The sequence below is a fragment of the Palaemon carinicauda genome, chromosome 20 (genome assembly GCF_036898095.1).
Source record: "Palaemon carinicauda isolate YSFRI2023 chromosome 20, ASM3689809v2, whole genome shotgun sequence".
NCBI classification, from domain to species: Eukaryota; Metazoa; Arthropoda; class Malacostraca; order Decapoda; family Palaemonidae; genus Palaemon; species Palaemon carinicauda.
Window position 1 is genome coordinate 25,171,769 of NC_090744.1, and position 26,701 is coordinate 25,198,469.

Below are 26,701 nucleotides of genomic sequence, written 5' to 3' on the forward strand. Positions count from 1 at the left end.
TACAACACACCACGAATGCGTCTACGGTCTACACAATAGGTACAGACGAATTACGCATAGTTCTCTCTCTCTCTCTCTCTCTCTCTCTCTCTCTCTCTCTCTCTCTCTCTCTCTTTCTCTCTCTCTCTCTCTCTCTCTCACTCTCTCTCTCTCGTCGATTAGAGTATGAGAAAGAATTGTAGCCATATGTTAATTAATTGTAAGACGAATTTGGCGGAAGCTTGAGAATCGTAAGTTAAATATACAGCATTTTTATTTTTTAGATAACACTTGTAGCTTTCTAATTTCACGTAATTTAGACCATCGGCTTTTCCCATTAAAAATTTCAAGAAATTTAAAATGAATAAACCCTTCAAAATAATGAGAGCCGATCGGAATAATTGCGTATCGTGGGGCACTCCATCGCAAGTACAGTAGGCTTGTAGGCCTAATTACTTAGTCCAGCAAGCCTGATAACTAGGCCTAATAATTATTGATTGCTAATTTAAAATTTGGGCTTACAAAGTTATCCTACAATACATGTGATGGTATATATTTACAGAGCTTTGTGAGATAGATATTATATGTATCTAAGCAATGCATTGGCTACATATCCACATTTTTTTTTCAACGCATCTCTCATGTGAAATGAAATACCAATTCTACAGAAAACATGATAAAAAAAAAATTAGTTGAAGGTATGAATTTACAAATCATTAGCTAACTGGTTTTAATGAAACCATCAGTAATGAAAGTGAAAATGATACTTGATTAAAGAAAGGTTCATCATATCCTATAATAGGCTTACAGAGAAATGTTTATTTTTTTTGCGGTATGTAACGTAAAGGAACTGGAGCGCTTAGAATTCTATTATTGACAGTAATGACGATGAGCAGTATTATATTGAGCCTCTTAAAAGGAAATGCGACTTTATTAAAGAAAGGACTGTGAAAATTTTTAAGTCATTGACTACACAAATTAAGAAGTATTTCTCGATTAAATACTCCAAAGACTACCAGTTTTAATCACTTCTCAAGACGAGTAGTAATAAGATTTATCCTACATGTCAAAGCTTATTGAAAAAGTCATAAGTGAGCAATTGTGGGCGCATATTGACGAGTTAGAGGTATTCCCGGAAAATCAATCGGCCTACAGAGCTAATCATTCTACAGAAACTACTTTGTGCTCAATAATGAATGATATGATAGGTCTTCTTGATGGGGGAAAGTGTGGAATTTTAATTATGTTAGATCTTAGTGCTGCTTTTGACACTGTTGTGCACGAATACTTACTTGACGACTTGAAGTCTATTGGAGTGACTCAGGAAGCACTGAAATTTTTGCGAAGTTACTTAGTGAACAGGAAGACTATTGTAGAAGTTTCTGGAAACCGATCCAATGAGAGAATACTTATGAAGGGTGTACCACAGGGTAGTGTCCTGGGCCCTATCTTGTTTAACATATATACTATCGAGCTATCACACATCTTGAAAAAACAAAAAGTGGGTTTTAAACTATATGCAGATGATACTCAGTTTTACCTCTCAATTTCAACAACACAAGATACAGGGAAGAAAATTGATGAGATAATGACTGAAATAAAAACATGGATGCAGAGGAAAAAGCTCAAATTAAATGATGATAAAACAGAATGTATGTTTTTCGGCACAAGGGTGGCTTTGAAGAATTACCAGTTAATTCAAAGTATAAAAATTGGTGATGCTGATGTTGGGATTGTGCCTGTTGTGAAAAATTTGGGTGTACTGATAGACTGTAATTTGTCAATGAAGGACCAAATTGTGAACACAGTGAAAGTGTGTAACTATCACCTGAGAAACATAGCATTTATTAGAAAATATTTAACAGAGGGCAGTACAAAAATTTTAGTGGTGAGTCATGTAATATCAAGGCTTGATTATTGCAATTCTCTGTACTGCAAATTGCCCAATACACTACTAAGGAAGCTTCAAAATGTGCAAAACCGGGCGGCTAGACTGATAAAAGGCATTAAATTTCGGGAGAGAATAACTCCTGCACTGATCGATCTACATTGGTTACCTGTTAAGGCTAGGATTGAATTTAAAATTTGCTTGTTGACTCACAAAGCACTTACAGGTGATAAGCCTAAATATCTTCGTGATTGCTTGATCCCCTACCCTGAAGCTACCAGCGCCACTGTAAGAGTTAGACATGCAGATGACCCACATAGACTATTCGAAATTAGTGTGAATCATGCAATAGGAGGAAGAACGTTCAGTTATGCTGCACCGAGACTCTTTAACGACCTTCCACTCGATGTCAAGAATAGCACAAATGTGGCTGCCTTCAAGAAAAACCTGAAGACTTATCTTTTTAGAAAGTGTTATAATAGTGACCTGAAAACTATTAAGCCTGAATACAAATGCTAGCGAAATAACTGATAACGATACAGAGCAAAATATTAACTGGAAAGGAATTATTTTTTCATACACCAAGGCCCGCCTGAACAGACCTTTAGTGTTTGATGGAGGGCGAGAAATAAACCTCTAAAAGTAAGTAAAAGTAAGTAAGATAACATTTCGTGCATAACATGCCTCTTCATTCATCTTTTGAAAGAACGCTGAAAGTTCAATAATCGGTACAAGTCTACCCAAACAATTTTATTATAAAACAAGCCTCATAAGGAAAAAAATGTATATAATGAGCAATGTAAGATGTCCAACCAAGAAGAAAGACCAAGAAGACAAACATTAGGTGGTCAGTCAAAGAGACAGGATGGGTGGATGATTAAATTACAAATAACACGTGCTGTTAATGGAAGGAGAGTTGTGCATTTGAAATTTCTTTATATAAATCTTTTGTCCCACATCGTAAATCCTGGACTGTTGCCAAGGGCCAGGGAAACTCAAACTACTTGGCAATATCCCCCCTCCCCTCCCTATACCCTCCCGATGCCCCCTCCCCACCCTCTAATCCATTCCATCCCCCTCCCTCACGGCGTCGACTTTGTAAACAATCTTCTTCAATCTTCAGTCTGTCACCCGGCTCAGCTAAGTAACGCAAGGACGTTCCTGAATTAATTTGGATCACCGAAGGATTTATTCAGCAATGGCAATTAGAAACCCAGAAATCAAATACACCAAGGTATGTATACGTGAGAGTTGTCATGCTATTATTTATTAGATTTCAATGTTAATAAAAAGTACACTTGTTAGAGACATACCTGTAGTTTATACTGATGTGGCATAAACGACCCTGAAATGGCAATTGTCTTAGAAATTATTGGTAACCTAATTACTCATGGTTTTCTGGAGTATTTACTTGAAATTTTCATGAATTTCTGTACCGGGTAAGCTTAACTTCGCCTTATTTTTTTCTTTTCTTACTTCAAAATTTGACAAGCTGTGTAAATCTACGAAAGTAGCCAGTTGCTTGCCAAGCTGATTAGATAAGTAATTCATTAATGCTATTTATTTTATGGGAAGCAATTAATGTCTTAGGGGTGTATGTATGATAGCGGCCACTTGTATGTATTTTTATGGCTAATTTAGAATACGGCAGTGTAAGGGGGGTCGCAGGGTGGGGTTAGCCCCCGTTTGGTATGTAGATAAGGACACGGCTTGTAGGTTAGGTTAGGGGGTAAAGTTTAGGTCAGTTTATGCCCACTTTTAATCGAAATGTATGAGGAACTGGCCGCTGATATACAAAGGCTCCGGCGGTATAGTTGTAGAATGGCGGACACACCCACTCATAAATCTCGATTGAGGTAATGGTGGGGTAGAAGGTTCCAAGGTGGTATCATCTAAAGTTATATAGGGGCGTATATATGATAGTGGCCACCTGTATGTATGACAACGGCCGACTAAGAATACGGCAGTGTAAGGCGGGTTGAAGGGACGGTTATCCCCCCCCCTCCTGTTAAGTAAGCAGGTAAGGACATGGCTTGTAGGTTAGGTTAAGGTGGAAAGTTCATGTTAGTTGCCCATTTTTAATGCTTGCGGTAAGGAAGTGGCCGCTGATATACAAAGGCTCTGTTATATTTCTTTTATTTATTAAAATAGAATTGAGCTTTCCTTTTTCTGTCAATCAATATAATTTCATTTTGCATTGCCATGATGGCTTTTGCTCTTTCCAGTTGAGTTTCTGCCACGCAAGTTTCATCAGGAACATTTTGTTGTCACATAAATGAAATTTTTACTTAATCTTCTCTTGATAATAGAACCCAACATTAGTAAACGCATTTTCTAAGAACACTTTTGTTGGCGAGTTATTTGGAAATCACAGTTGCAAAAATATCAATAACTTTGAAGCTGGATTATTACAGAACTTACCGGTATTCCTAATTTTTTTAAAAATTAGTTTTGAAAAAGTCATAAAAAACAGCACTTTTTAAATATTTAACTTAGCCGGTGAATATATAATAGCTGCTACTCAGCGGCTCGACAGAAAACACACTCAAAAAACTCGCGAGCGATCGCTATGAAGGTTGCGGGTGTGCCCACCAGCGCCAACTATCGGCCAGATACCACTCTTGCATGTAAACAAACCCTTCAATTCTTCTCTGTCGACCTTGACGACAAGACGTATCATTACTCGCTGTAGAACCTGGAGTTTTCTCAACATATTTGGTGAAGTACTTCATTTTGGTTTGAGCTTTCGCTGTGCAGGTGTTTTATCTTCAACTTAAATCTTGAACTCGTTTTTGGATAGATTTAATTTTTGATGACTTTGGATTGTTTTTTTTTTTGGACTTTCTTTGACTTTTAAATGGCCGACCCTTCCCTTAGTAAGGAAGTGTGTTTTAGGCTTTTAGCAATTATCTTATCACGTTATAAATTAATTATAGATTTTCCTCTATATATTTTATATCTCAACCGCCCTTATTAGGCCTCTTCGATTAGCTTTCCATTTATAATAAACATCAAGATAAATTTTAATGATTTGTTTATATGCGACCTTTCCTGAGAGTAGGCGGTCCTAACTTGGAAACCGAAGTTAAACAACGTTGAGCCCTTTTCAATCGTAAATAACTTTTACAGAGCTAATGATTTAAAACTTATTAAATGAATATTTTTTAGTAGATATTTTATGAAAGATTTTCTTTGAATAGTCTTCGTACTGTTTCAAAGATGAACTAACGTTTAGTTTATTTATGCTACGCAGTTTGCGCTCTATCGTACGATAGAGAGAGAGAGTATCACGGTTTCACTTTGCAGAAAGAGTAAATCGATTCTGACGTTTTGTTCATTCTTCTTTCAAAGCTTAAATGTTTTAAATTCTATTTTAAAGGAACTTTTTAATTGAAAAACCTTTCAGTTTTTTCCTTTGGTCAAATAACCTGTTTATTGACGAAACGTAAGTGAGCTCTTCTCTTCGGTGCGAAATCAAGAGAGAGAGAGAGAGAGAGAGAGATAGAGACGGAGAGAGAGAGAGAGAGGAGAGAGAACGTTCCGATCTTTATTCTCGTCCCAAGCGAGTAACGTTGTTCTCGAGTTACTCTCGTCCCTAGTCTCTGTACGGGGAGAAAGGATAAAACGTTTTTAGTTTTTATTCTCGTCCCAAGGCACTGTACGGTGAGAGATTGAAAACGTAGTTTTGAATGAACTAGTGTTTAGTCTCTTTCCCAGCCACTGATCTTTTTATCTTAAAATATGTTTACGGTTTTTTGCTTGTATTAATGTGCTTACATTATACGACTGATTTCTCAATTATAACCTTTTGATGAGGGTAGAATTGCGTGCTTCAGGTAGAAATCAGTTTTATTCATACCTAATGTGAATTGTTAAAAAATTTGATTTCAGTGAAATAAGTGCAAAACAGAAAATCGTAGTGATAAAGTGATATTGCGCAAAGTGTTATCAGTGTTGCGACCGAGGGTTCGTCTGTTCGTGCCTGTCGTTCGCCTAGTCCGAGACCTCTTGCAAGCTCCCAAGCCCAGGGGAGAAGTAATGTCGTATGACTTATGGGTTCGAGAGGCCTTGATCAGCGAACAGACGTTCCCTCTATAGTATCAGGCGTATCTCACCAAGATCACCCCTACCATAAGGCGAGAGAGACGATTTTCTCCTCGTCATCCGAAGGCTTTTCGCATAAGAAACCGTGGAACAAGGTTTCGAGGCCCTTTAAGCGAAAGTCAGTCCTTTCAGGACAGGTCCAGCGTCCTGGTTTTAACTATTAGGACAGCTCTGACCCTATGCAGTCATCGGAAGACTGCTCGCCGCCTAAACAAAAGCGTAACACAGGCTCCGAGAGTCTTTTTGTAGGCAAGGTTTTGCAGTCACAGACGTTACCCTCGTCTCTTACCGCAACCATTCCCGTTGATCCTAAATGGGTTGTACGGCAAGACATGCAGAATAAGCTTGCCTCTCTTATGGAAGACTATTCTGCCGATAAGGTTCACGTTGATCCTAGCCGTTTATCTCATCGAGATCCTGGCCTTCAGCCGCCCAAACGAACCTTTGTGCGTCCTGTTGACGTTGGCGTAGCTAAGTCACGTCAGTCACGATATGTAGAGCCTCACTCGATGCGGTCACGTGTTGATTTTCAGCCGCATTTGGACGTTAGGCCGCTTCCTAATGCTCCTGTTGACGTTCAGGACGTTCGCCAACCAGCGGAGTTGACTTGTTTTGACGCTGAGCGTCAACTACCGCAGTCTAGAGTTGTTTTGACTGCTCAGACTAGGCAGTCAAAACAGTCTCGAGTGGACGCCGAGCGTCCTCCCGCACCTGTTGTTGTTGACAGTTCACAGACTGTTAAGCAGTTACATGACGTTGCGTCCTGGTCCGCTACTAATGCACCAGTGCGTGTGGACTCTGCTTGTAAAGCATTGCCACCACGGTAGGTCTCTCCCTTGCTTGAGACTCGGCTATTGTCGGACAAGGTTCCTTCAGATGAGGAAGTTGCTGTTCCCCCTCCTACTGATATTCCCTTGAGGACTCTGTCAGATGGAGAGGAGCCTAAAGCTGCTTAGCCCTCTATGGACTTTAAATAAATCATGCTGATTTTTAAGGATCTTTGTCCGGATCTTTTTGTAACTGCTGCTCCTCGTTCGCCTAAACGTCAGAGTTTACACTAGGCCTAGCTACTTCGAAGCCGTTGTTTTATAAGCTAGTGCTCTCTCGCTCTTCTAAGAGAGCTTTACGTTTGCTAGGCGACTGGTTTATCACCAGGAAGAGTTTGGGGGAGACAGCCTTTGCTTTCCCTACTTTTAAGCTGGCTTATAGAGCGAGAGTCTGATATGACACGAGAGAAGTTCTCGGCTTGGGAGTTCCTGCCTCTGCCCAGATAGACTTCTCAAACCTCATAGACTCTCCCTGGCGCCTGGCCATGAGACGCTCCAAGATTTTATGGTCGACTTCAGAGCTATTTTCGAGCGTTTGAAGTTTTGCTGTACAATTATGTCATGCATAAACAAGGCTTTCAGGGATGGCTCCAATGATCTGACAGCCACGTTCTCTGCAGGAACAAGTCCCTCAGGGATGGCTCCAATGATCTGGCAGCCTTGTTCACTGCAGGAGTACGTAAGAGGCAAGTGCGCTCAATGTGTTCATTGTCAAGACAAACTTCACGATGAAGTCTACCAGGCTGTCTTGACAACATTTATGGAAGGCGACTGGATGGTCTCTCTCGACCTTCAGGAGGCATACTTCCACATTCCTATACACCCGGATTCCCAACCGTTTCTGAGGTTTGTTTACAGGAATGTGGGGTACCAGTTTCGAGCCCTGTGCTTTGGCCTCAGTCCTGCTCCTCTCGTGTTTACGAGGCTCATGAGGAATGTGGCAAAATCCCTCCATCTATCGGGGATCCGAGCCTCCCTGTACTTGGACGACTGGCTTCTCAGAGCATCGTCCAGTCTTCGCTGTCTGCAGGATCTACATTGGACGTTGAGTCTGGCCAGGGAGTTGGGACTTTTGGTCAACCTAAAAGTCCCAACTGATCCCATCCCAGATTATTCTATATTTGGGGATGGAGATTCGCAGTCCAGTTTTTTTCGGGCTTTTCCGTCTGCCACCGAATAGGACAAGCCCTGCTTGAAGTCCAACTAATGCTGAAAAGAAAACGTTTGTTCAGTCAGGAGTTGGAACAGTCTCGTAGGGACTCTCTCATCCCTGGAGCAGTTTGTCTCACTAGGGAGACTACACCTTCTGCCTCTCCGGTTCCATCTAGCCTCTCACTGGAACTAGGACAAGACGTTAGAGACGGTATCATTCCCAGTCTCCGAACCAGTAAAGGCATGCCTGAAATGGTGGGACAGCAATATCAGTCTGAGAGAGGGACTATCCCTAGCAGTCAAGAACCCAAACCACGTGTTGTTCTCAGACGCGTCGGATTTGGGTTGGGGTGCGACCCTGGACGGTCGGGAATGCTCGGGTCTGTGGACCTCAAGTCAGAAGAGCATGCACATCAACGGCAAGGAGCTATTAGCAGTCCACTTGGCCTTGATGATATTCGAAAGCTTCTTCGAAACTAAGTGGTAGAGGTCAACTCAGACAACACCACAACTTTGGCGTACATCTCCAAGCAAGGAGGCACACACTCCTTCACGCTGCTCGAGATCGCAAGGGACCTTCTCTTATGGTCAAGAAATCGAGGCATCTCCCTGTTGACGAGATTCATCCAGGGGGACTTGAACGTCTTGGCAGACTGTCTCAGTCGGAGGGGTCAGGTGATACCCACGGAATGGACCCTCCACAAGGACGTGGGCAAGAGTCTTTGGGCTACTTGGGGTCAACCCACCATAGACCTCTTTGCCTCCTCGTTGACCAAAAGGTTACCAATCCATTGCTCTCCAGTCCTAGATACAGAAGCAATCCACATAGACGTGTTTCTACTGGATTTGTCTCTTCTGGACTTATATGCATTCTCACCATTCAAGATAGTCAACAAGGTACTGCAGAAGTTCGCCTCTCACGAAGGGACAAGGTTGACGTTGGTTGCTACCCTCTGGCCCGCGAGAGAGTGGTTCACCGAGGTACTTTAATGGCTGGTAGACTTTCCAAGAAGTCTTCCTCTAAGGGTAGATCTGTTACGTCAGCCCCACGTAAAGAATGTCCATCAAAGCCTCCCCGCTCTTCGTCTGACTTCCTTTAGACTATCGAAAGACTCTCAAGAGCTCGAGGCTTTTCGAAGGAGGCAGCCAGTGCGATTGCAAGAGCGAGGAGAGCTTCTACCATTAGAGTATACCAGTCGAAGTGGGAAGTCTTTGGAGACTGGTGCAAGTCAGCATCTGTGTCCTCGTCCAGTACCTCTGTAGCCCAAATCGCAGATTTTCTTTTACATCTGAGAAAGGTTCGCTCCCTTTCAGCTCCCACGATTAAGGGCTACAGGAGCATGTTGGCTTCGGTCTTTCGACATAGAGGCTTAGATCTTTCCAACAATAAAGATCTGCAAGATCTCCTTAAGTCTTTCGAGACCTCTAAGGAACGCCGTTTGGCAACTCCTGGATGGAACTTAGACGTGGTCATAAGGTTCCTCATGTCAGACAGGTTTGAGCCATTACATTCAGCCTCCCTGAAGGATCTCACCCTCAAGACACTTTTCCTAGTGTGCTTGGCTTCGGCTAAAAGGGTCAGTGAACTTCATGCCTTCAGTAAGAACATCGGTTTTTTGCTACAGAAAAAGCCACTTGTTCACTTCAACTTAGTTTCCTGGCCAAAAAATTAACTGCCTTCTCGTCCTTGGCCTAAATCTTTTGATATTCCTTGCTTATCAGAGATCGTAGGCAACGAACTGGAAAGAGTATTATGTCCTGTTAGAGCTCTTAAGTTCTATTTAGCTCGTACTAAGTCATTACGAGGTAAATCTGAGGCATTATGGTGCTCAGTTAAGAAACCATCATTGCCTATGTCAAAGAATGCTTTGTCATATTTTATCAGATTTTTTAATACAAGAAGCTCATTCTCACTTGAATGAGAAAGACCGATGTTTGCTTAAGGTTAAGACGCACGAAGTTAGAGCTATAGCAACCTCCGTGGCCTTCAAGCAAACTTTTTGGAGAAGCAAGTCAGTGTTCGCGTCATTTTACTTAAAAGATGTCCAGACTCTTTACGAGGACTGCTACACACTGGGTCCATTCGTTGCAGCGAGTGCAGTAGTGGGTGAGGGTTCTACCACTACATTACCCTAATTCCAATATCCTTTTTAATCTGTCTCTTGAAATGTTTTTTTTTTTTTTTTAATATTGTTTTTTTGGGCTGTACGGAATGCTAAGAAGCCTTTCGCATCCTTGTTGATTTGGCAGGTGGTCAAAGTCATTTCTTGAGAGCGCCCAGATTAGGGGTTTGATGAGATCCTGTTAGTATGGGTTGCAACCCTTTATACTTCAGCTCCTGGGAGTCTTTCAGCATCCTAAGAGGATCGCTGGGCTTCGTGAGGAAGACAGACTTACAAGGCAGAGTAATCGTCTAAGTCAACTTCCTTACCAGGTACCTATATATTTTGGTTTTGTTATATTGATAACTGTCAAAAACTCTTAGCTTATACGCTGTAAACTTAATTAACTCTGGTCTCTACCCACCGCCTTGGGTGTGAATCAGCTATTATATATTCACCGGCTAAGTTAAATATTTAAAAATGATATTTTAATTATAAAATAAATTTTTGAATATACTTACCCGGTGAATATATAAATTAAAGGCCCTCCCTTCCTCCCCAATAGAGACGCAGCGGGACGAGAAGAATTGAAGGGTTTGTTTACATGCAAGAGTGGTATCTGGCCGATAGTTGGCGCTGGTGGGCACACCCGCAACCTTCATAGCGATCGCTCGCGAGTTTTTTGAGTGTGTTTTCTGTCGAGCCGCTGAGTAGCAGCTATTATATATTCACCGGGTAAGTATATTCAAAAATTTATTTTATAATTAAAATATAATTTTTCATTCTATCATGAGTGACTGGTTTCCATCATCTGTATTTGCTTCGTGGATGGTCTCTCACCCATTCCAACTTACCAGCTAAACATATGTCATCATATATGTTAGTTTCACGAACGAGAATATCTGTAATATCCTCGGTTACAAATATTATTATTATTATTATTAAATGCTAAGCTACAACCCTAGTTGGAAAAGCAGGATGCAATAAGCCCGGGGGCTCCAACAGTGATAATAGCCCAGTGAGGAAAGGAAACAAGGAAAAATAAAATATTCTAAGAACAGCAAAAACATTGAAATAAATATTTTCTATATAAACTATAAAAACTTTAACAAAACAAGAGGAAGAGAAACTAGATAGAACAGTGTGCCCGAGTGTACCCTCAAGCAAGAGAACTCTAACCCAAGACAGTGGAAGACCATGGCACAGAGGCTATGGCACTACCCAAGACTAGAGAACAATGGTTTGATTTTGGAGTGTCCTTCTCCTAGAAGAGCTGCTTACCATAGCTAAAGAGCCTCTTCTACCCTTACCAAGAGGAAAGTGGCCACTGAACAATTACAGTTTAGTAGTTAACCCTTTGGGTGAAGAAGAATTGTTTGGTAATCTCAGTGTTGTCAGGTGTATGAGGACAGGAGAATCTGTATAGAATAGGCCAGACTATTCGGTGTCTGTGTAGGCAAAGGGAAAGAACCGTAACCAGAGAGAAAGATCCAATGTACTGTAGTACTGTCTGGCCAGTCAAAGGACCCCATAACACTCTAGTGGTAGTATCTTCAATAGGCTTTGAATTACTGTTAAGAATATTTCTTTTGGGTAAAAAAAGAAAATCGCTCCCACAATCAATACTCTCAGGGGGATAAATACGGGCCCAGGATGAAGCAACGGGTTCAATGTCAAGATAGTCATGATAAATATCGCTATCGGTAATATAATCGTCACTATCAAGCTCAATATGGCTGTCCAAATCAACGGCATTTGTTTCAGAATCATTAAGATTATATCAGCCATTATAAAACATTATCTCTTAATTTTGCATAAAAAAGTTATCTTTTATCTCTTCAACAAAGAAAGAAATCTCGATTGATAAGCCAAACGGCACCTACCCCCAACGATGCATGCTTAGCACACTCGCATAACCTTGAAGTATAAAATTTTGACAAATTTTGCTTTATAAACTGTCACTGATTGGTTACGTCAATAGATGGGGGAACTAAAGCCATAAATATGAGAGAGAAAAATGCATCCACAATATAGACGCTCTTAAGTTGACATCAATTAATGTGTCCATTATATAGACGGGGCGTCCTTTATGGGTTAAGTAAGGACGACTCGGCATACTAAGAGAGGTCAGGTGGCTTTGGTGAAATCACTTTGTATCATTTTATTTTCCTTGTTTTGTGTTTTCCCCTCCCTTAAACCAAAAATTTGTACTCCAAGGGGGTTTTGTAGCTCCAGTGCAGTTTATATCTGACTGAAATAGGGGTCAGGTTTATTTTGGAATTCAATGAAAGATTGAAAAAAAAAAAATCAAACGATGGGTAGGTTAGGCATAATTTGGAAATCAAATCGCCTGAAATTACATATAAAAATCGGGCTGTATATCAGTTAAGTGAGATGGGTGTTACTGTATGGACAGGAGTCGTGGTATGACAATGAAACAATATCCAACAGATTTTGTATATTTTTGAGAACAAAACCCTCAGAAGAATATTGGGAGTTGAATGGCAGGACAGTATTTGAAATGAAACTATAAGAGAGATTACCCAAGTGCCATATGTGGATGAGATCATGGTGAGGGGTAGGTGGAGATGGATTGGGCATGCTCTTCGCACTTCCCATGATAGATTAGTTCACCAAACTTTCAACTGGGCTCCATGAGGCACAAGAAAGAGTTTTGGAAGACCCAAGCCTACATGGCTGAGGATTGTGAATTGGGAGATGGTGAATGGAGAAGTATTGATTTAAAAGCTGAAGATAGATGACTGGCGAAATCTAACCGAGGCCCTTTGCTTCAATAGCCGTAGGAAGAGATGATGATGATTATTATTATTTTAGACATCCACTATTATGTAGATAGTTTTTTTCAATGTCCTGAATTTAGCTCTAGTCTTAACTATAAACGTACTTGTAGCCCAGGTCGTGATGACGATACATAAGCTGTCTAGATTAAGCCAGTTTATGACACTAAGAGTAAATTTTTAAGTTTTGATAATATCCTACTGTAGTAAGGCCCCTTATCAAAGTGCTAATCTGTTATTTGCTTTTTAATGATTTTTTTTGGTAGCAAACTATTGCTACTGTTTTTGTTACTTTATGCAACCATTAATTGATTGAAATTTTCATGGTGTAACTTCAGAGGCCATATGATGCCTGCTTGACCATTTGAGTTACTCTCTGACCTTTTGACTTTTCGGCAAATGTTGATGCTCAGTGGAAAAATCAAAGGACAAGGTCTATTGGTTAGTTTTTATCAGGAATACCAGCATTCAATAATGGAAGTTACTGCAAGTCTCTTATCCTGTCTACCAAAATAAGCCTCGTTATTTCTTGAAAGAAAACTATATGAACCTACATCATCTGGCAGCTCACTTGTACATCCTGAAGGGTGCAATATTTTACCAGAAAATCCATAAACTCTTTGGGGGAAAAAATGATAATGCTTAAGTGTTTATATAACATACCAGTGCATTAATTGAAACAGCAATGCAGGAGGTATATGATATTTAAAATGACTAGGCACTCGTTATCATATCTTATCGCACCAACACTGTATCCAATGCTAGTGCATTAATTGAAACAGCAATGCAGGAGGTATATGATATTTGAAATGACTAGGTACTCGTTATCATATCTTATCGCACCAACATTGTATCCAATGCATAGCAGCCTGATTACATTTGTAAAAGTCCAAATCTGTATAGATTGGCTCCTGTTGATACCCACGAAGTATGCTGTCCATTGTCTCGATTGGCTGGCCACGTGGGCACGCGGCAGAGAGAGAGACCCAACTTGTAAGAATCTCCAGTCCTTCCAACTCTGGCTCTTGCTCAATTAGAGTAACCCAATCCTTTCTACAGAGGTTTGTTCCATGTGGAAGAGACTCGCATGGGCTCTGTATGGTCTCTCCATTGAAAACAATACTTGTATACTCAAATTTCTACTGAGCTTTATTACCAAGTGCTAATAAAATAAAATTTAGAAAAAGCCGTAAAGATGGGCAAGAAGAGTTTTCCATAAAAATGTCTAGGAATGGCTTTTATTTGGTACAGTATACTTTATACCTAATAGAATATTCACTTATTTTGAAAATACAGGAAATTAATTGTAAGCTTTCATAGGTGCTATCCAATTTTACCATATGAATAACATTGAGGAGATGACCCATGCATGGAATATAATTTAAGATGTATAAAGTACAGTACAGTAGTTGGATGAGCAGAGTAATATTGAATTTAGATGAAGATGAAATAAAGAGAGAATCCTGATAAGGTCAGAAATAAACTAAGAAACATTTGAACAAGTAAAAATTAGCACCATACATATAGAATGTAAAGGACTTGGGTGTATGTCTAAAAGAATATATTCTAGAGCTTTCACATAAAATCAAATCGTGGGATTGGGACATTCCCATCTTTCAGTGAGCTGAACCTATTAAAAACAAAATTACAAAGTGAAATGTCTATATATATACATTATGGTAATGAATAAAGAAAGCTTGAGTATGCTATACATATGAATATGTATACATACAGCTTAATGGAGTGAAGATGAAACTCTTGTATTAATAATTTTCAATATTAAACTTACCCAATAATCATGTAGCTGTCAACTCCGTTGCCCGACAGAATTCTACGGAAGGGATACGCCAGCTATCACTATACTAGAAGGGGGTGTACTCACCAGCGCCACCTGTGGCCAGGTACTGCAGTACTTCTTGTTGACACCACCTCAATTTTTCCTCTGTCGTGCTTCCGGCAAGACGTTCTTGGATACGCTAATAATTTTGGAGTATTGTTCACGGCTTTTGGTGAAGTATTTCTCTAAGATTTCAGCTTTCGCTATACTGGAAACTTTTCTATTAGCTTAGATAGCTTTTATTTGGTTTTGATTAATGGTTAACGATCTTTTGCTTGATTTGGAATCCCCCTTGACTAGCTCTTTGATTCAAGATGTCTGACCTTTCACAAGCCCCACCCCATAGACGATGTAGGTCTTGTAATAGGCGTATTCCGAAGGCCTCGGTTGATCCTCACACCGCTTGTTCTGACTGTAGGGAAAGACCCTGTCAGTTGGAAGATCGATGTGAGGAATGCGCCGGACTTTCGGAACTTGAATTTGTTCGATTCCTTAAATATTCAACCAAGTTAGAGAGAGAGAGAGTTAGGAGGAGTTCTTCTCGCTCTTCGCTTTTTTCCTCACCTCATGATCCTCAACCTTTTCCTCCCCCTGTAGTGGCTACCCCCGAACCTACTATTTGTGCTCAACCTGATATGTCCGATGTTTTGCGTGCCATTCAGGCTTTAGGTGACAAAGTGGAATCGGTGGTTAGTGACCATAAGTCTCTTTTGGCAGACGTCAAAGAACTTAAGGTCAAAAGTGCAGTGGGAGGTGATAGTGCCAGTGCGGTGCCAAGTGCTAGTGTCAGTGCGGTGCCAAGTGCTAGTGTCAGTGTCAGTGTTGTGCGTGAGGGTACTTCTGTGCGTGCCAGTCGTCCTCCCAGTCCGGGACCTCTTGCAAGCTCCCAAGCCCAGGGGAGAAGCAATGTCGAAGGGCAAAAGGGTTCGGCAGGCCTTGATCGGCGCACAGAAGTATCCTCGGTGGTTGCGGGCGTGTCTTACAGAGACCGTCACTCCCACCCGCAGACGATTGAGCCCTTATTTTCCTCGTCTGCAGAAGAGATGTCGGGGAGAAAACGCTGGACTCAGGTCTCAAGACCTCTTAAACGAAAAGTCCAGACCTCAAGAGTTCTACAACCTGGTTGCAGTCATTGGATTAGCTCTGACTCTCCGCAGTCATCAGGTGACTGCACACCTCCTAAGAGAGGTAAGGTGATGCCTCAACAGACCTCATCTTCTGTTAAGGCTTTGCCTCAGCAGACCTTAGCGTCTGTTGACCCCAAGATGACTTTGCTGCAGTCCATGCAGTCACAGCTTGCGGTCTTAATGCGTGAGTTTCAGGCTGAGAAGGTTACACCTCCTCCTGCGAGCGCTCCGCCTCACCGCAGTCCAGTCTGCCAGGCGTACGAAGTTGAGGTTCCTCAGGCTACCTTACCGCGTTCTGAGTTGCCAGTTACCAGCGGTGTGCAGCAACCTCCGCCTTCCTTAAGACAACCTCAACAATGGGAGCAGGAGTCTTATGCCTTACTTCCTCCTCTTCCTCTTGCGGTTAAACCAGCGAGGCAACAACCTCTTGAGGTACGACAACCTCTTCCATCCATGAGGCAGCCACCTCAGCTCTCGCTGCAGCGACCTCAACTCTCCTCAAGGCGAGAGCCTCAACTCCTAAGGCTAGCACCTCAGGAACCTCAACTCGCGAGACAGGAACTGTGTTCTGCGCAGCCGCTACCTCAACTCTCGCAGCTCACACCTCAGGAACCTCAACTCGTTCCTCAGGAACCTGCTACTGCGCATCCGCAACCCTTGCAGCAAGCGCAACTCTTGAGACAAGAAGCTCATGCTAGGAGTCAGCCACCTCAACCCATGCGCCTACCTTCCTCTACTCTTCTTGACCAGTCTTTGCAGCCTGAACCTCAGGTTTTAACTCAGCAACAGAGACTTGAGGATGAAACCACAAGCGTTTATGCACCCGCTTGTTCAGATTCTGCTGTTCAGCATACCGCTGTTACTTTACCTCTCACTTCGCTACACTCTGGTGATGAGTTTTCTGAGGAGGAAGCTGCGCACCTAGATCCCTCTTCGGACGTGGAAGAACCCAAGTCTTCTCCTCTACCCATTGACTTTCGTAAGGTCCTGGCTCTTTTCAGAGAGGTATACCCGGACCATTTTGTTTCTGCTACCCCCCGCTCTCCTCCATCTGAGTTTTCGCTGGGCATGCAACCTGTTAAGTCAACCTTTACTAAGCTCGTCTTTGCTAGATCCTCTAAGAGAGCTTTAAGGATATTAGGGGATTGGTTGCAGTCCAAACAGCAACTAGGGAAGACTTCCTTTATGTTCCCACCTACTAAGCTCACTTCTAAGCCGGGCGTATGGTATGCCACAGGAGAGGAACCAGGCTTGGGAGTCCCTGCCTCTGCCCAGGCTGACTTCTCAAGTTTGGTCGACTCTCCTCGTAGATCAGCAATGAGGCGCTCTTAAGGTCTGCTGGACCTTTTCCGACTTAGACCACTTCTTAAAGGGTGTATTTCGTGCCTTTGAGATTTTCAATTTTCTCGACTGGTGCCTGGGGGCCTTGAGCAAGAAGACCTCCCCTGCGGACAAGGACTCAGCCATGCTTATAATGTCCTGCATGGATAAAGCAATTCGGGATGGCTCCGGCGAGCTTGCATCAATGTTTGTTTCAGGAGTTCTTAAGAAAAGGGAGCAACTTTGCACTTTTCTTTCTTCCAGCATCACACATTGTCAAAGGTCTCAACTCCTTTTTTGCTCCGCTTTCTAAGTTCTTGTTCCCCGAAGAGCTTATCAAGGATTTGTCTGCGGCCATGATTCAGAAGGACACTCATGATCTTGTGGCCTCTTCAGCTCGTAAGGCTAAGGTTGCTCCCTCAGTTCCCAGGACTTACCGCACCCCAGTGGCCGATACTCCTGCTACAAGGTTTATTCCGCCCTTTCGTGGCAGAGCCCCCAGCCGAGGAAGCTCCCGTCCAGACTCTTCCAGGAGCAGGTCTAGGAAAGGTCCCAAGACTTCAAAAGGCAAACACTGACTCTCCTCCTCTCCAGACAGCAGTAGGAGCCAGACTCAAGACCTTCTGGCAAGCTTGGGAAAGAAGAGGTGCAGACGCCCAGTCTATCAGGTGGCTAAGGGAGGGTTACAGGATACCATTCTGCCGCAAACCCCCTCTGACCACTTCTCCCATCAACCTCTCTCCCAACTACAAGGAAAAGGACAAGAGGCTAGCGTTACACCAGGAGGTGTCGCTCCTGTTACAGAAGAAGGCAGTGGTTATAGTCCGGGACCATCAATCCCCGGGCTTCTACAACCGTCTCTTTCTGGTGGCCAAGAAGACAGGAGGTTGGAGACCGGTGCTGGACGTCAGCGCGCTCAATGCTTATGTCACCAAGCAGACGTTCACTATGGAGACGACGAAGTCGGTCCTAGCAGCGGTCAGGCAGGAGGACTGGATGGTCTCGTTGGATCTGAAAGACGCTTACTTTCACGTTCCTATTCATCCAGACTCCCAACCTTTCCTGAGATTCGTTTTTGGAAAGGTGGTGTACCAATTCCAAGCCCTGTGTTTTGGCCTAAGCACAGCTCCTATGGTGTTTACGCATCTGATGAGGAATATTGCAAAATTCCTCCACTTATCGGACATCAGAGCCTCCCTTTATTTAGACGACTGGCTGTTGAGAGCCTCCACGAGTCGTCACTGTCTGGAGAGTCTCAACTGGACTTTGGACTTGATCAAGGAACTGGGTCTATTAGTCAACTTAGAAAAGTCCCAGCTCATTCCCTCCCAATCCATAGTTTACCTGGGAATGGAGATTCGGAGTCAGGATTTTCGGGCTTTTCCATCGGCCCCAAGGATAAACCAAGCCCTAGATTGCATCCTGAGCATGCTGAAGAGGAACAGTTGCTCGGTGAGACAGTGGATGAGTCTCACAGGGACCCTGTCATCGTTAGCCCTGTTCGTCGAGTTAGGGAGACTCCACCTCCGCCCTCTCCAATTCCATCTAGCAGCTCATTGGGACAAGGATTTGACGCTCGAAGCAGTCTCTATTCCTGTCACCAAAGAGATGAAGACCACTCTCTGGTGGTGGAAGACCAACCTCCTTCTCAAGGAGGGCCTATCGTTAGCGATTCAGACCCCCAATCTTCATCTCTTCTCGGATGCATCAGACTCGGGCTGGGGCGCGACCTTGAACGGACAGGAATGCTCGGGAACATGGAACAGGGAACAGGAAACGCTCCACATCAACTGCAAGGAGCTGCTGGCAGTTCATATGGCCCTAATGAACTTCAAGTCCCTCCTGCTAGGCAAGGTGGTGGAGGTGAACTCCGACAACACCACAGCCTTGGCTTACATCTCCAAGCAGGGAGGGACCCATTCGAGGAACCTGTACGAGATAGCAAGGGACCTCCTCATTTGGTCAAGAAGTCTAAACCTCACTCTAGTAACGAGGTTCATTCAGGGCAACATGAACGTCTCAGCAGATCGCCTAAGCAGAAAAGATCAAGTCATCCCCACGGAATGGACCCTTCACAAGAGCGTGTGCAACAGACTTTGGACCTTGTGGGGTCAGCCTACGATAGATCTGTTTGCCACCTCCATGACCAAGAGGCTTCCTTTGTACTGTTCCCCAGTTCCAGACCCAGCAGCAGTTCATGTGGATGCTTTTCTGCTGAATTGGTCCCATCTCGACCTTTACGCATTCCCACCGTTCAAGATCATCAACAGAGTCATTCAGAAGTTCGTCTCGCACGAAGGGACACGGCTGACGCTGGTTGCTCCCCTTTGGCCTGCAAGAGAATGGTTCACAGAGGTACTACAATGGCTGGTCGACGTCCCCAGGACTCTCCCTCTAAGAGTGGACCTTCTACGTCAACCTCACGTAGACAAGGTACACCCAAACCTCCACGCTCTTCGTCTGACTGCCTTCAGACTGTCGAAAGATTCGCTAGAGCTAGAGGCTTTTCGAAGGAGGCAGCCAGAGCGATTGCCAGAGCAAGGAGGGTATCCACTCGTAGAGTCTACCAATCCAAGTGGGAAGTCTTCCGAAGCTGGTGTAGAGCCAATGCAGTTTCCTCTACCAATACCTCTGTAACCCAAATAGCTGACTTCCTATTACATCTAAGGAATGGGAGATCCCTTTCGGCTCCTACGATTAAAGGGTACAGAAGTATGTTGGCTTCAGTTCTCCGCCACAGAGGTTTGGACCTTTCTTCCAACAAGGACCTTCAAGACATCCTTAAATCTTTCGAGACTTCTAAGGAACGTCGTTTACCCACTCCAGGCTGGAATCTAGACGTAGTCTTAAGGTTCCTTATGTCTCCTAGGTTCGAACCTCTCCAGTCAGCTTCCTTCAAGGACCTTACCCTCAAGACTCTTTTCCTCGTCTGCCTTGCAACAGCTAAAAGAGTTAGTGAGGTTCACGCCTTCAGCAAGAACATTGGGTTCACATCCGAATCTGCAACATGTTCTTTACAGCTCGGATTTTTAGCTAAGAATGAACTTCCTTCACGTCCTTGGCCTAGATCGTTTGAAATTCCTAGCCTTTCCAACATGGTGGGTAACGAGCTAGAAAGAGTTCTTTGCCCTGTCAGAGCTCTGAAATATTATCTTAATAGGTCAAAACCTATACGAGGACAGTCAGAAGCCTTATGGTGTGCAATCAAGAAACCTTCGATGCCCTGTCCAAAAACGGAGTTTCGTATTATATAAGGCTTCTGATTAGAGAAGCCCATTCTCACATGAAGGATGAAGACCTTGCTTTGCTGAAGGTAAGGACCCACGAAGTGAGAGCCGTAGCCACTTCGATGGCCTTTAATAAGAACCGTTCTCTGCAGAGCATTATGGATGCAACTTGTTGGAGGAGCAAGTCAGTGTTTGCATCATTTTATCTTAAAGATGTCCAGTCTCTTTACGAGAACTGCTACACCCTGGGACCATTCGTAGCAGCGAGTGCAGTAGTAGGTGAGGGCTCAGCCACTACATTCCCTTAATCCCATAACCTTTTTTAACCTTTCTCTTGAATGCTTTTATTGTTGTTTTTTGGGTTGTTACGGTAGGCTAAGAAGCCTTCCGCATCCTTTTTTGATTTGGCGGGTGGTCAATTCATTCTTGAGAAGCGCCTGGGTTAGAGGTTGTGTAGAGGTCCTTTAGTATGGGTTGCAGCCCTGTATAATTTAGCACCTTAGAGTTGATTCAGCCTCCTAAGAGGAACGCTGCGCTCAGTAAGGAAGACGAACTTATTAAAGGCAGAGTAACGGTTCAAGTCGACTTCCTTACCAGGTACTTATTATTTCATTGTTATTCTGAATAACTGATTATATGAAATATGGGATACTTAGCTATCCTTTAGTCATGTACACTGGTTTTCACCCACCCCCCTGGGTGTGAATCAGCTACATGATTATCGGGTAAGTTTAATATTGAAAAATGTTATTTTCATTAGTAAAATAAATTTTTGAATATACTTACCCGATAATCATGATTTAATTGACCCACCCTTCCTCCCCATAGAGAACCAGTGGACCGAGGAAAAATTGAGGTGGTGTCAACAAGAAGTACTGCAGTACCTGGCCACAGGTGGCGCTGGTGAGTACACCCCCTTCTAGTATAGTGATAGCTGGCGTATCCCTTCCGTAGAATTCTGACTGGCAACGGAGTTGACAGCTACATGATTATCGGGTAAGTATATTCAAAAATTTATTTTACTAATGAAAATAACATATTTCTTGGATTCTTATCACCAAAACTATTAAATGATTTGCCCTGAGAATTGAAAAGATGTTAAGAACTGGTAGAAATTTATGAAAACACTGAAGAATTATTTATATCCAAAGGGTTATGCTATGAAAAAAGAATAAAGGAAACTACAAAATGTACCTAGCAATCTATTGATTCTCATTGAATGAATCTTCAAAGACAAACCCAGAATATGAGCATGATGAGAAACATTAAAGAAATTGTTCAATGTATCAAAGTCGAAAGAAGTAGTCTCGCAGGGCTGTATACGTACTTATCGCTACCTCACTTAAGCCCTAAAAGTACAGTTTTTTCTTGCTGATGAAGTAGACGGGGTTACTGTCTGTGTGCCAGTTTTTATTTCCATAAAGGCAGTGAGCAAATAGCTCGGTGAAAAATGCCTCAAACTCATTGCATTGTAAACCACATGTACAAAAGTGGAGGAAATTTATTTTTATCAATATCTAGAATGGGAGTTACTGTACTATTGCACTACCATTTTTATCTTTAAGTGGCAAAGTTACATCCAACTTGCATATGTTGTCAACTTTCTTGACAATGAGGGTTAAAATGATGCACCTATACCATTATTAAAGACTAGAATATTTTTTTTTTTAAGTTTGCATTATATTTCTTCACCCCCGGACTTATAGAAGTATAGTACAGTATACCTAAAAACTCTTGCTAGTCCCCTAATATGAACTACTGTAATTGCATTTCACACCTGCTGTCTTCTAATTCGCTATACGTACTGTAGTTTGTTGAACTTTAATCGTGGATCTTAAGAAACTTCAAGGCCCTGGGCTTACCTTTGACCCTCTGTAGCCTCCAGCCATACCCCTCAAGCCGTGTAGGGGGAATAATCATGTGAAATTTCCTGTAGGTTAGTAATGCCATCAGTGCACCTCGCCTAGTGTACTGTAGGCATTATTTAAGGATCTTTACAGCATTCTTTCAGCCCTTGGCTGCATTTGCCTAATATCCTTCTACTCGTACCTCCGTTCCTGCTTTCTAAGATTTTGCAGTCCAACCTCTCAAGTTTTACTTTAGTGTACTTGCTGGGGTTCCCCAAATTGCATTGATGCTCTTATATGGCCTCGTGTGCCCCAGTGCTAGGCTATGTAGCCCAAATTTTCAAATCTCTGGCTTTGGATGTAAAAAAAACCCTGAATGATTAGCAGTGATATTGTGAAGCGCTGTGCCCTCAAACATAAGAGGCATTGAGATGATTACATAAGAAGCCACTTGAAATGGGTACATCCTAATCCAACCGAGGATGTGGTGTTCTACTTAACGGGGTAGGGGCGGGACTTCAAGCTTTATAAACTCGCCTAGGACTATCCTGATAGACAACCTAAACCTGATATAATACATAGAGACATTGTCCAATTTTTCTTTTTTTTCTTTTCCAAGCCTTTGTGTTTTAGGATAAGGGCTTTGGCAAGTGCTCACTAAGTTGCATAGCCTAGTTCTCCCAGGCCCCTGTCAGGACAGAAAAGCTTCTTGTCTTAGGTAGCATTCTGGCAGAAGTCTAGAATGAAATGTGGTATTAATAGTACTTCTTTTTCTTTTTTCCCTCTCTTGGGGTGCAACAGCTATTATTATGACTAGCTAAGCTACGATCATAGTTGGAAAAGCAAGATTCTATAAGCACAAGGGCTCCAACAGCAAAAAATAACCCAGTGAGGAAAGGAAATAAGGAAATAAACGATATGACAAACTATGAACTATTTAATTGAAATGTTTTAAAAACAGTAACAAAATCAAAACATATTTCATATATAAACTATAAAAAGACTTGTGTCAGCCTGTTCAACATAAAAACATTTGCTGCAAGCTTGAACTTGCAGTTGCAGTTCTTGTGTTGAACCGAACAACTGATGCACGTAAGCTACATTCCTAAGTCTGCATTCAAACAAGTCTATTTTAAAGCAATTCTACTGTCATCTCATAGGAAGATAGAGGATAGGAGAGTGTCTACCAAACCTATAAGCCCTAGTTGAATAATTCTGTTGCAAGTCTCCTCTTTCTAGGTAGATTAAGGTTTTTCTGTGATCTGATACAAAGTTTCTTGCACTGGTCGAGGCCCTTGCAGTCAGTACATCCCTATATGCCTAGCAGATTAGTTGGTTATTGGTCATCTCCCTTGCTTCAGTCAATTTCTTTTAGCAATGCAGATTTGCACCGACTCGCAGCGGTGCCCTTTTAGCTGGGAAAATTTTCCTGATTGCTGATTGGTTGGACGAGATCATTCTAACCAATCAGCGATCAGGAAAATTTTCCGAGCTAGAAGGACACCGCTGCGAGTCGGTGCAAATCTGCCTCGATAAAAGAAATGGACTATAGTACAGGATCTTTTAGAATGGCATGTTCCATGGACTAAGATAATTCTAGTCCGGATCGTAAGGACTGCGTCCCACCAATGATATAAACTCTTAATTTAAGACGGAACAGATTACAAATTTTCAAAGTACTGTTCTGAGATTTGTATTTTCCCTGCTCTTAAGTCCTTTTGATTTTCAGCCCTCCACCATCCATCTCAGTCCTGAGAACAGGTAAAAAAAACACGACTCAATCAGGCGGGTAGTTGAGTGTATTCCTCTCACCGTCATTTCAAATGAAACTGTCAGTGAATCAATGACCTTTCCAGCCAATGCTGGACTATACCTCTAATTAGAAGGACTGGTTTATATAGCTAGGAAAAATATAAAGGACTTAGAACATTTGTCGTAATTTTATCAAGTGAATGAATGAACTCTGAGAATTCGATGGTGCACCTGTAGCTATGTAGAAAATTTATTCGCCTTTTTAATGCAATTTTCAGTTTCTATCGTTATTCCCTTGTTGGTTACACTGCAAAAACGTCGGCACAAGTAGTTTGACACATGTCGCCATTGCTCATAGGTCTGATAACGATTTTGTCATGGCTGGGATTACTAGAGGGTTAATTACGATACTGTATTATGAAATTAGTTATAATTTCTCATAAATATTATGTAAGTTTTTATTATACGCTGGTTATCGCAATGGTGTACAGTATTTCAAGCTATAATTTTCATCATTAGACAAGTGCCTCAAAATGAATACAGTATTGTTAGTTATTGTAAGTCACTGATTTAGTAAAAATTTATAATTGCATATCAGATAAAAGATATTTATCTATATCTTTGCTTAAATTGCTTGTTGGGTATAAAATATTGTAATAACATGCAATGATTAATTTAATTTGGACTGAGACCATTTATTTTTGAGGTCATCTTTTTATCAGTCGGTTTTTTTATATAATTATTTTGCCTCTTTGGATTTTTTGCGATTGCATTGTTAAAGCAAAAAGCTAAAGCTAATCTATCTCCCTGGATACCATAAGCTGATTTAACAAGAACATGAAATTATGTATAATTCACTAGATACTGTGACATTTTATATAAACTATGTTAAGAGGAGAAACTATAATAAAATAAAGTGTACAACATATTAACTTTAGGTAGCAGAACTTCTTAGAAGGTTGTAGTATACATACGGTAGATATAAGACCCCGGTTGTAAAATTTGCCTCTTTATTAAGTTGATTCTCTTGTAGATTTGTGTATTAACCCTTTTACCCCCAAAGGACGTACTGGTACGTTTCACAAAACTCATCCTTTTACCCCCATGGACGTACCGGTACGTCCTTGCAAAAAAATGCTATAAAAATTTTTTTTTTCATATTTTTGATAATTTTTTGAAAAAATTCAGGCATTTTCCAAGAGAATGAGACCAACCTGACCTCTCTATGACAAAAATTAAGGCTGTTAGAGCAATTTAAAGAAAATATACTGCAAAATGTGCTGGGGAAAAAATAACCCCCTGGGGGTTAAGGGTTGGAAATTTCCAAAGAGCCTGGGGGTAAAATGGTTAAACTATACACATTATCTCAATATTAGATTTGTGTATTAAACTATACACTTTATCTTAATATTTTTGTCTTTGTTCCAGCTTTTCATCAACAATGAATTTGTTGATGCAGTTGGGAAGAAGACCTTCCCAGTTATTAACCCAGCAACAGAGGAAGTCATATGTCATATTTCTGAAGGAGAAGAAGTAAGGACTTGGGAGACATTAATTTTCTACAAATTGAAGTATTTTTGACACAGTGAATTTTATGTATGTTTTCTTGTTGGTTACTTATGTAATATATTAGAGGGTTTTTTATTTATTTATTTTTTTTAAAGATTCCTTGTTTTTCCCTATTAATTATAAAGGCTGATATCAACAAGGCAGTTAAAGCAGCTCGAGCAGCCTTCAGCAACGATGCTCCATGGCGGACCATGGATGCTTCTGAACGTGCAACGCTCATGTTCAAGGTAAAATGGAAAAATTTATTTGAGGTGATCTAGATGTTTTAATGAATTGTGTTCATGTATTTCTTTTTATCTTCCACACAATTTAGATTTATGGCAAGCTATATAGTTTTGTCAGATTAATTTGCTAGTTACATGATCAAAAACTTTAAACAATAAAAGAAATTTATCTTATTAATTCACATTATTAAGAAAATATCTGCTTCTACTGCTTGCTATTTTTGTAGAAAATTTTTACAGTTCCTTCTTATATTTAATACCATAATGGGTGGAGATTAATTATAGCAATTTTTCAGCTTTGTGACCTCCTTGAACGAGATACAAACTATCTAGCAAGTTTAGATACCTTGGACAATGGTAAACCTTTCACAGAATCTTTAGGAGACTTGGATTTCAGCATCAAGACTATCCGTTACTATGCTGGCTGGTGTGACAAGATTCATGGAGCGACAGTTCCTTGTGGTTAGTAGGTCACAGAACAATCCATGCTAGATTTTACAACAAACTGAGCTACTTTTTAATCAGACTACTGAGTGGGGGTTTGAACTCTGATAGGACTAGCCTGAAAGATTTGTTTTTAATATTGATGAAAAATTGGAGAAAGACAAAGTTTTGCAAGAATTTTTGTGAGTAAAAGAGATGAAGGGAAAGGATGAAATATTATTCTGCATGCTGTGTACTATAGCTGGTAGTAAGCTTAACGCACTGCGCTGTAGCTCCTCTTTTCTGACAGACGGACCCTACATGTGCATGACACGTCGTGAACCAGTAGGAGTTGTTGGGCAAGTTATTCCTTGGAATTATCCAGCCATGATGCTGGCTTGGAAATGGGGCCCTGCATTGGCTGCTGGTTGCACCATCGTCCTCAAGCCTGCAGAACTTACACCTCTGAGCTCCTTGTACATCGCTGCCCTTGCAAAAGAGGTAAGGATTTTGTCAGTATGCGTA

At 41.7% G+C, this 26,701-nt stretch overlaps 2 protein-coding genes across 2 annotated transcripts in view; one reads left to right on the plus strand and one right to left on the minus strand.

The window, feature by feature from the left end:
* The window catches only part of LOC137659695 (leucine zipper transcription factor-like protein 1), a 159,285-nt gene that overhangs the window by 7,230 nt on the left and 125,354 nt on the right, over positions 1-26,701 (minus strand). The window lies entirely within an intron of this gene.
* Positions 2,945-26,701, plus strand: part of LOC137660221 (aldehyde dehydrogenase X, mitochondrial-like) — a 52,071-nt gene continuing 28,314 nt past the window's right edge. The window contains exons 1-5 of the mRNA XM_068394938.1: positions 2,945-3,101; positions 25,389-25,493; positions 25,655-25,756; positions 26,050-26,215; positions 26,487-26,677. Coding sequence (XP_068251039.1) covers positions 3,066-3,101; positions 25,389-25,493; positions 25,655-25,756; positions 26,050-26,215; positions 26,487-26,677 — 600 coding nt within the window. The 5' untranslated portion in view covers positions 2,945-3,065. The remainder of the gene's footprint in view (positions 3,102-25,388; positions 25,494-25,654; positions 25,757-26,049; positions 26,216-26,486; positions 26,678-26,701) is intronic.